This window comes from Bos javanicus, chromosome 28, assembly GCF_032452875.1.
Source record: "Bos javanicus breed banteng chromosome 28, ARS-OSU_banteng_1.0, whole genome shotgun sequence".
NCBI classification, from domain to species: Eukaryota; Metazoa; Chordata; class Mammalia; order Artiodactyla; family Bovidae; genus Bos; species Bos javanicus.
Window position 1 is genome coordinate 2,780,880 of NC_083895.1, and position 11,066 is coordinate 2,791,945.

The following is an 11,066-nucleotide window of genomic DNA, read 5'->3' on the forward strand; positions in this document are numbered from 1 at the left end:
CTAAAGCTTGGGAGGAAAGCAGAAGGCACAGGGCAGGCAGAAGGGTTCTGGTCTCAGGGTGGAGTTTGGGATGGCACATGGTGACTCATTAGGCCGCTACAGAGACTGTACCAAGCCCATGGGTTTAGTCTCTTCCTCATTCTTCTTCCTAATCTTTTTCTGCCTACTCCCCTCCATGCTGTGGGAAGTGGGGGTTTCCTCTGAAGGTCAGCACCCAGAGTGCATAGTAACTACCTGATAGATGTTTGTGGATGACTGAATGTTGGTCCCAGAGGCTCTCAGGTGGGCCCTGGGAGAGACGACAGGATCTTATCAATCCTCCCTGCTTACATTCACTCTGTGGCCCACCTGTATTTGCTCCTCAGACTGAGGTGATATTTGCATAACTTTTCCTCCTTTTACCATGCAAGCAGCTTACATGCCAACAGTCACAACTTATGACCGACCTCTTCAAGTGTCCTAACCATGATGTGGCCACAGCTGAGGGGCCTGGGAAAGAGGAATGTTTTGAGCACCAAGGAACCCTATCTTTACACAGTAGGATGATTTAGCCATAGATAGGCTGCTTGTCTTCCAATTCTAGGACTTGATGAGGGCAAGGACAGCCTGCTCTTCAGGCGAGTTTATCTCCAGGCTGCAGTTCTTTGCCCAGATTGGGCTGTTTCTCCCAGCTTTTTCTTGTTGCTGTGAATGCACTGGAATGGTGTATGCAGCGGCCCTGGCATCTGCTTCTTTCTTTAAGAAACAAGTTATCAGCAAATGCAGAAATAGGGGCAGGGAGAGTGGGGGAGCTGGGTTCTTTCCAGTCAATTGAGAAACTAGAGGAAGTGAACGTGACAAAACTTTGAACAGACTATTTCTTTCCCAGGTGTTCTCATGAAGGAGGAAAGATAGACATGCATAGACACACACACACATACACACATACTTTATATTTTACATAAAGGTATTGTTGTGCTAAACAAACACATATAAGCTCTTGGGAAAGGAATTAAACCGGAAACTTCGAGACCAGGTCTGACAGGTGGCAACCTCAGCCACCAGACATCTGACTCCATCTCTCCTATTGACTTGTAGTGCTGACTTAAGCAAGTCAATTAACCTTTCTGTGACCCACTCCCTAACCTTCTAAGTGGAAAAGAACAGCAGTGGCCCAGCTCCAAGGGGTGCCAGGAGCTTATCACCTTCCAAGAGCTTATCATCATCAGTGTGCTGTGTAAGAGCAGGTGCTATACTTGTATTAAAGGCTGGGTGAATACTCCTGAGTGTGTCTGTGCTGCCACTTTCCCCAGCCTCCCTGCATCTTGCTGAGCTGTTGGGGAGGCTTCTGGAAAGTGTAAAATGGAAATGTCCCGGGCTTCAAGTTGTCTCTGTAAATAGCACACTTCAACAGTGTGTATTTACCAATGAAATGTTAACAGGAATGACATTTGGGTGTGAAACCAAATGGAACTCTCAAGGTGGCAGGGGTAGTGGTGGGAGAAGAAGTAACATTTCAGCAGCACCAAGTACTGTGAACACTTCTTACCCAGTGTGGTTGGATTGGTGCTGTGGGCTGTGAAAGTTGAAGTGGGGAAGCATACAGAGTGATTTCTTCAGACTTTAAACATTTTACTTTAAAACATGATTCTGTTCATTTTGCAGGATGATCTATTGATACAAGGCTGAAACTCTTCCTTTGAGGACAGAAGCTGACTGGTGTTCCATATGTTATTCTTGCATAAACCACTTCTGTGATCTATCTGCTAAGATTTCCAGTTTGAGATCCTCTTAAGTGGAGCAAGGACTTAAAGGTATGTGGACCAATGACGCAAAGCATCTTTATAGATTTTAACTGTTTTCCCACGCTTTCACAGATGTCTCACGTTTATGAAGTCTGATAGTAATTTATTTAACAACTTGCCTTTAGGAGACTTTCCAAAGCATTCAAGTTGTCTTTCATAGAAACAATAGTGTTCTTTCTTTTTGCACTCATATTTCATGGATTTAAGTAATATTGAGTTAAATTACATAATTACATTGGTAAGTACAGCCAGCACACAGGTTTGATAACAGACACACCTGATTTGTAATGCCTCTGACTCTGCTGGTGGTAGCAAAAGTACAGTATCAATCCATGTTATCCATGGGGATTGGTTCCAGGACTCCCATGGGTACCAAAAGCCATAGATGTTCAAGTCCCTTATACAATATAAAATAGTGGAGTATAGACAGCTCTCCACATCCAAGTGTCTGCATCTGTGGATACAGAAGGCTGATTCCATGGGAAGGACAGGCAAGAGTATGCCGGCCATGAACCTGCAGCAGGCCTAGGTCAGGAAGATGGAGAAATTAAATTGGCAAGTTGGTTGAGTAGTGTTGGGGATTTTCTCCCTGGGACTTGGAAGCAATGAACCTGAAAGAAGGACACTCGGACAGTCTCTTGCAAGGACTGACAAGTTTATTTCTGTAGTCAAGCCTTTTTATAGAAGTAGGAACAAAGAGCTTAGAGTATACAGCCAGCAGAGCGCGTACAGGGTTAACACCTAATCAGTAAAAATATTTCAAGGACAGCGCGTTCTAAGTGACCCATGTGCTTATCCCATAACCCGTTTTCTCAAGCAACATCCTTAATATTTATTATTAAATCTCGGCGCCAGGCATAACCAAAGGCAGGAGATGTTTTTCTGCCTGAGCACACCAAGCTGGGGTATTTCTGGCCCTTCACCATTTCCTCAAGGACTTCCTCCAACCAGCTATTTTGTACTGGGCTTCCCAACATATCCTCCTTTTGTTTTTAATTTAAGCATGGCAGCTGCTAGTTGGACTCCATTGTGGGAGGCATGGAGTCTTGAGTAGAGACATCTATATCCTATAAGCAATGACAGAAGAAGCAGGGTGATTAATACATATATAAAAATGTTGCTTCCTGAAAACCAAGCTCTAGGGTCTAGAGACGATAGGGTTTTGGTTAAAGTATCATAAAATTGAGTGCTGTACAATTCCTTAGGTACCTTAATTTGAAAATTAGCAACTTGTTGTTTCAACAAAGTGATGTCTAAACTCGAGTTGTCTGTGAGATCCTGCAAATGCGCTTTAACTTTATCCCAAGGATATTCAGTGCTATTATAGGGCATGTTAGTCAGACAAAAAGAAGTAAAATTCCAGTGACGACGTATACGTGTTTGGAAAGTCAGTTGCTGCACTTGATCTCCTAAGTGGATAACCACAGTTTGTAACTCATTAATTCATGTTTGTAATTGCTGATCTATTTGAGCTTGTCGAGTCCAAAGATCATGAGAGTCTTTGTGCCAAGCAGTGATAAAATCATGACTTTGTATAGAATTATGTAAAGCCATACCAGAAAAGTTCCTACAGTCACAATAGAGATAAGGCTTAAGATGCCTGCAATAATCTACCCAATGATGCGCTTAGATCACCTAAGTCCAGTTTTCAACAATACAGAAAGAAATACAGAATCAGTCCAAGGCTCAGTTAAGTTTACAGGAAGCCATAACTCAGATCTTTGTTTAACTAGCACAATGCTAGCATTGTGATATGAAATGATGTGATTAAGGCAGGTATACAATGCACATGCCGTACAATTGACAATCTTAGTCGATAAATCAATATCAAAATGCCCTACAATAAACAAATATGGAAGGTGAACACATGATTGAATATAGCCAGTACTATTGTATAGGAAGGTATAATTAGAAGGACGAAACATACCCACAGTCTCGTAAACACTAGCAAAGTGCTCTAAGGCTGCTGGAATTTTCCAAATTTGCCATTGCTTTAGCCCCACAAAGGGGATGACAATCCTGGGTCATGGGGGTGATAAGCCCCCATTATACCAATTCAGCAATATGTCTTTATCAGTCCAGAAACTTGTCTTAGATTTATGAAAGCCTCCAATGCTTGATCTATTAAACCAGGAGCAGTTATGATGTTCTTCCTGCTCTTCAGAACAGTTTACAAACAACCCGTGAGGTCCCCAGTCAACAAATTTAAATGTATGATTAGAATGATTTTGCTGAATTATAGAAACTTTCCCAAATTGGCCTCGACAATCAGACCAATGTAACGGTTGTATCTCCTGTTTTCTTCTCCAAGATACAGTATGACATGAAGGTTCCTCTGGTTGAAAAAGCGAGTCCAAGTAGTTGGCTATCTGGCCTGGATAATGTCACTCGGAGCCATTAAGTAAGAAAGATGCCATAGCAAACATTCCCAGATGCAAAGCAGTCCCATTGTTGGCAGAGTATGCCCACCACTGTGGGAAGATAGTCACGCAAAGGGGATGAGATCCGAAACAGATAGGCAAGGTTTTGAATCCCATGGAAATGTTGATTGGCTTTCCCTCACCTTTTTCATGAATTGGTCTCTTTGTGGACCAGGGACTTGGAAAATGCATGCTGTCATTAGTAAAGATCATAGGGGCTTTATCTACCCAATCCATTATGGAGAGAAATGGTGGGTTGGGTATGTATGCCCAATAAACATATTCTGCACTTACCCCAGAGGAACAGGAAAGAACAGCTAACATTGCCAGAAACAGCTTATCTGGAGTCATAGGAGTTCCAGTACTCTTCAGTGTCTGCTCAGCCTGACGAGTCATGTTTTTCACTTTAGTCCATGTCAGGTAAGGATTCAGACGATGGCGTTTCCTCATTGGCTCCTCCAAGGTCATTGACGAGACCCTTTTCGTCAACTTCGTCACTTCCCGAGGGAGTCCGGTCTTGGGGCCCCTCTCGGTAACGGACATGGCGAAGGGGAACCCAGATTTCCTCTCCATCTGCAATGACAAGACCATAACCCTTGCCTAGGAGTCATAAGATTCCTGGAAGCCACTGATTAAATTGCTTATACCATATTGGTGTATTGATTTCTAATTTGCTGTTTTTGTCTTCTGCAAAATGTCTATTTGCACGAGTATTAGAATTATTTTTTGTTAAGTTTAAAAAATTCAGGGAATAAAGAGTTAAAGGTAATAGTAATTGAGGGTTCATGGGATAAGAAGTGTATCTCCTCTTCCATATTCCCCCTTTCTGTTTTAAGAAATGAGTTTTTAGGGTGCGATGGGCTCTTTCAATAATGGCTTGACCCTGAGGATATAGGGTATTCCTGTAATGTGTGTTATGTTCCATTCTGATAAAAATGAACGAAACGAATGCGAGGTGAATGCAGGTCCATTGTCTGTTTTCAAGAAAGAAGGAATCCCCATAACGGGGAAGGTGAGTAAGAGTGTGGAAATGGCGTGTTTACTGGATTCTGAAGAGACAGGTACTGCCTAGATAAAGCCTGAAAATGTATCAACTGAGACAAAAAGCAAGGAAAACTTTCCTAAGGAGCAGTGAGTGAAACAGGATTGCCAAAGGGAGTTAGGCTGTTTCCCCCCGGGGATTAACTCCTGAACTCGTAGTTCGTAAGCGCAGAGGGACGCAGACATCACAGGTTTCATTAATATGCCACGCTTCAGTGAGAAGAATATGGTATTTAGAGTGCAATCTGTTAGCATTGGTATGAAGATTAGCATGTTCGTCACTGGCAGACGTAAAAATGGGAGGTATGAGCCTGTCAAGGGCATCATTTCCTGCAACCAGAGGGCCAGGTAAACCTGAATGAGCACGTATATGTGCAATAAAGGAAGGTTCCGTATGTGAGCGAATTAAAGCCTGAGTCTGTGAAAAGGGAGTATATAATTCTTCATCTAGGTTGTATAAAAAGGCGGTAACAAAATCAGGAAAAAGGGAAGCAAGGTATTTGGAATCAGTATATACGTTGAAGGATAATGGTTGAAGCGACAAAAGAGCATATAAAGCATACAACTCAACTCTTTGTACTGAAGAATAGGTAGTGGGTAATTTCTCTTTGATATCAGGGCCGACAATCCCTGCTATGCCTTTCTTGTTGCCATCAATGAAATAGGTGGGTGCATTGGAAATAGGCTGGGATGCAATGATATTAGTTACAATGAATTTAGTACATTGTAGAAAGTCCCATAATTTTCCTTTTGGCAAATGAAATGAGATAACATTTTGAAAATCACTTAATGCCATTTGCATGGTCAAGTTATACTGTAAGGCAATTTGTAATTCCTTTTTTTGTCAAGGGAACGTGTATTGCATATGGATCAAATCCAGTCAAAGTTTGTATACAGCTTCTTCCTGACACAATTAAGTGCCCTATTTTCTCAATATATGATACAATTTTTTTAGACTGTTTAGTGTGTAAATATACCCATTCTATTGGGCTATGCTGAGCTATAATTGCAGTGGGCGAATGTTCAGTGGGGAATATATATAAAGAAACTGGTTGATCATAATCTAGCCGAGTTGAAAAAGATTGTTGAATGCGTTTCTCCACTAAGGCCAGTTCTTCTTTGGCCTCTTTTGTTAGCTGCCTAGGGCTATTAGGGTCAGGGGATCCCTTTAAAATTTTAAATAGATTTTGTAAGGCATAGGTGGGGATGCCAACAGATGGCCGCAGCCAATTAATATTTCCTAGCAATTTTTGAAAATCATTCAGCGTGCATAGAGACTGCACAGAAATTTGAGTTTTTGAAGTTTGATTTTAGATTCTTCCATAACATGTCCTAAATAATTAAAGGGTGCTTTCCACTGAATTTTATCTGGCGCAACAAGCAGGCCATGATTTTGAAGAGTAGTAGTAACTTCATTATATAACTGTTGCAAATAGTGTTCAGGTTCCATAGAAAGAAGTATATCATCCATGTAACGAATTATAAATGCAGTAGGATACTTATCTCTAATGGGTTGTAATAAAACAGATATGAGATATTGGCAAATGGTAGGAGAGTTCATCATTTCCTGAGGTAGCACCTTCCATTGAAATCTTAACAGGAGCCATGAACAGGATTTATAGACGGAACTGAAAAGGCAAAACGTTTTCTATCTTTAGGGTGCAAAGGTATAGTAAAAAAGCAGTCTTTTAAGTCAATAATAACTATAGACCATCCTTTTGGTACCATAGAAGGGGAGGGCAATCTGGGTTGTAAGGGCCCCATAGGTAACATGGTATTATTAACATTTCTTAAATCTATCAACATTCGCTATTTTCCTGATTTCTTTTTTATTACAAAAACAGGGGAATTCCATGGGGAAAATGAAGGTTCTATATGAGCTTTTTGTAATTGTTCATTTACTAATTGTGTGCTGCTAAGTCGCTTCAGTAGTGTCCGACTCTGTGTGACCCCACAGACGGCAGCCCACCAGGCTCCCCCATCCCTGGGATTCTCCAGGCAAGAACACTGGAGTGGGTTGCCATTTCCATCTCCAACTAATTGTGTAAGAGTTGCCAATTTTTCTTTAGTTAGGGGCCATTGAGGTGTCCATATTGGCGTATCAGATTCCCAATTGAAAGGCAGCAGTGTTAACTCAATGGCCCCCATTAAGAAGGTTCATTTAAAGAAATTGTGGCTTTCGTTTGTTCAAGAAAATCCCATCCCCATAAACTGATAGGGATATTAGTAATATATGGTTTAAGATAAGCTACAATTTGATCAGGGCCATACACTTGTAAATAGGATGCACTGACAAAAGTTTGTGTGGCATCAGTTTTACTCACTCCTAATAGTCTAGAAGGAGCCATACTCTTACCCCAATCAAGGGGCCATTCTGCAGCTCTAATGATTGAAATGTTAGCTCCGGTATCTAATATGCCTGTGAAAATTTTTTCCCGTATGCGTAAAGTAAGTATGGGTTTCTGATGTTCCTTAATAAGGTGGATAGTGCAGCAGTAAGGTTGGTACTGCCAAAGCCTCCCTGCCAAACTTTATCAGATGCCTTCATTGGTTTGACATATGGCAAAAGTAATAATTGTGCAAAATGTTCTCCTATTTGTAAGTATATATTTCCCATTTTCACAACATTTACCATAACATTTATTTCCCCTTCATAATCTTCATCCACAACACCGGTCAATACCACTAAACCTCTCATTGTGCAGCTACTACGTCCCAAAATCAGTCCCATTGTCCCGGGTGGAATCGGGCCATAATATCCAGTGGGAATTTTGTGGGGGTTGTATAATTCTATTAGTTCCATATCATAAGGACTAGGTATATCAATGCAAGCACTCTTAGATGTAGCTGCTTGTAACATCATAATGCTAGGTCCTCCTTTTGTAGTGGGGCTAGAGGATGACCCCTTTATCAGTTTCCCTGTTGTTTTTGTTGTGCACCGGGGTTCAAAGTGTTTCCATCCTTATCAAATTTAGAATGACATTCATTCAGCCAATGGAACCCCTTTTTACATCTTGGACATACTCCTGGGGGTCTCTTCTTATTAGAAGTAGTATTATTTTTTCTGGCCTGTGTTGGCATGCGACATTGTTTTTTCATATGGCTGGGCTTCCCACAGTTAAAACATTTGGCATTAGTAGCTTTCTGTACATTAAAGGTTTCTTTCTTTTTTTTTTCTAATTTTATTTTTAAACTTTACGTAATTGTATTAGTTTTGCCAAATATCAAAATGATTCCGCCACAGGTATACATGTGTTCTAATGTTGCCAATTTTGCTCTATGGAAATTAGATCTGGTATCCTTATAAGCTTTCAAATATTCCATAAGAGACCTAGTCTCTTGAATTGGTCTAAGCATGGATTGACATTCCTCATTAACATTTTCAAAAGCAAGTTGTTTTAAAATAATATTTTGTAAAGTCACATCCTTAATAGATTTCTCAATTGCATCCTTTAATTTTCCTATAAATTGAGATTATTACTCTTCATGTCCTTGAATAATCTTAACAAATGAACCATCAGAGTTATTGCTATCAACCTTTGCTTATGCCCTGCAGGCAGTTTCTTTAATGAAATGTAACATCTGAGGGGTAATATTAGCTAATTGCACAATCATATCGGCCATGGCTCTTGTTCCAGTGAGTACACATAGGTTAAATTGGCAGGGTTACCATGAGATTGCTGGTCAATCAGCATTTGTTGGGCCTCATCATTAACCCATATTTGCCATTGAAGTAATTGTTGAGGATTTTGAATTGTCTTTGCTATTTGAAAAAAATCATATGGCATCCAATGGTCATCCAAGAAATTCTATACAATAAGGAGAAGTAGGTCCATACAGAGTGCATGCTTTCTTAAAGCTAGAAAACATGCCAAAATCTAGATTAGCCCAAGTATTTTGGTCTTGGGCACGTTGATTAAATTGCATTGGGAAAGCAAGAGTGCAAGCAGGCATCTCCTGAGGAGGAGTGAAATGATTAGTACGAGCAAAGTTAGCAATTGCTGTTACAGGCGGAGCAGAAGGAAAAACCTCAGATTTGGGCTGTCCATTGAATGAAATGACCTCCATTCTAAGTGGCTTCAGTTTTGACACATCCTGTATATATGTCTCTAAGTTGTTTTTTTAAGGACTGTGTCTGATTGAGCATAACATTCTTATATTTCAAAGCACCTTGCATATCTTGTTCCTTATGCTCATATTCATGTAAAGATTGAATAGTTTTTTACTTCTAAATTAACATTATGCCCTTCAATTTGTTCTATGATAGCCCGTATGAGTGACCATGTAACCCTTGCCAATATGCTCGCAAAACATTATTTTTAACCCTTTTCTATATGTCTAGATTGAGTGTTCCCTCTTCTGGGAACCATGAATTGTTCCAGTAAAATATGATAGCAGTCGTTCAACTGATCTCTTGAAACATTAACACTGTTTTGTTTCAAAAAATGATGTATTGTAGAAATGAAAGGAATTTTACTGCTATGTTGTCCCATCCTGCTTACCTCTTTCTGCAGGGGCTCGTTGCTTTGTTCAGCCTTCTTTTCAAGTCCCTGTTCATGGCGCCACTTGTTGGGGACTTTTCTCCCCGGGACTTGGAAGCGACGAACCTGAAAGAAGGACACTCAGACAGTCTCTTGCAAGGACTGACAAGTTTATTTCTGCAGTCAAGCCTTTTTATAGAAGTAGGAACAAAGAGCTTAGAGTATATAGCCAGCAGAGCGCGTACAGGGTTAACACCTAATCAGTAAAAATATTTCAAGGACAGCGCGCTCTAAGTGACCCATGTGCTTATCCCATAACCTGTTCTCTCAAGCAACATCCTTAATACTTATTATTAAATCTTGGCACCGGGCATAACCAAAGGCAGGAGATGTTATTCTGCCCAAGCACACCAAGCCGGGGTATTTCTGGCCCTTCGCCATTTTCCCAAGGACTTCCTCCAACCGGCTATTTTGTACTGGGCTTCCCAACAAGTAGCAGTTGGGTAAGAGAGCATTGCCTATATTTTAATTTTGCTCTTTTTCTTCTAAAGCTTATGATAACCCCATCAGTTTTCTGTTACCATCTCTATTTTGTGCTGTGCTTAGTTGCTCAGTCATATCCAACTCTTTGTGACCCCATGTACTTCAGCCCACTAGGCTCCTCTGTCCATGGGGATAATCCAGGCAAGAAAACTGGAATGGCCATGAGCTTCTCCAGGGGATCTTCCCAACCCTGGGACGAAACCTAGGTCTCCCACACTGCATGCATATCTTTACTGTCAGAACCACCAGAAGCTCTATACAGTCATCAAAAAACAAGACCAGGAGCTGACTGTGGTTCAGATCATGAACTCCTTATTGCAAAATTCAGATGTAAATTGAAGAAAGTAGGGGAAATTACTAGCACATTTAAGTATAAGCTAAATCAAATCCCTTATGATTATACAGTAGAAGTGACAAATAGATTCAAGGGATTAGATCTGATAGAGTGCCTGAAAAGCTATGGACAGAGGTTTGTGACATTTTACAGAAGGCAGTGATCATGACCATCCCCAAGGAAAAAAAATGCAAAATTGTTAGAGGAGGCCTTACATATAGCTGAGAAAAGAAGAGAAGCTAAAGGAAAAGGAAAAGGGAAAGATATACCCATCTGAATGCAGAGTTGCAAAGAATAGCAAGGAGAAATAAGAAAGCCTTCTTCAGCGATCAATGCAAAGAAATAGAGGAAAACAATAGAATGGAAAAGACTGCTATCTCTTCAAGAAAATTAAAGATACCAAGGGAACATTTCATGCAAAGATGGGCTCAATACAGGACAGAAATGGTATGGACTTAACAGA

The 11,066-nt window shown here is 40.6% G+C and overlaps 1 protein-coding gene across 1 annotated transcript; it reads right to left on the bottom strand.

Annotated features, from left to right (window-relative positions):
- Window positions 1–1,631: 1,631 nt before the first annotated feature.
- Window positions 1,632–10,219, bottom strand: LOC133240276 (inteferon-activable protein 208-like). The gene is made up of 3 exons (XM_061404788.1): window positions 9,748–10,219; window positions 4,499–4,799; window positions 1,632–2,851 (listed from the first exon to the last, which is right to left on the bottom strand). Exons 1-3 carry the CDS (start codon window positions 9,801–9,803, stop codon window positions 2,798–2,800), a joined length of 411 nt encoding a protein of 136 aa, XP_061260772.1. The 5' UTR covers window positions 9,804–10,219; the 3' UTR covers window positions 1,632–2,797.
- Window positions 10,220–11,066: the final 847 nt, after the last annotated feature.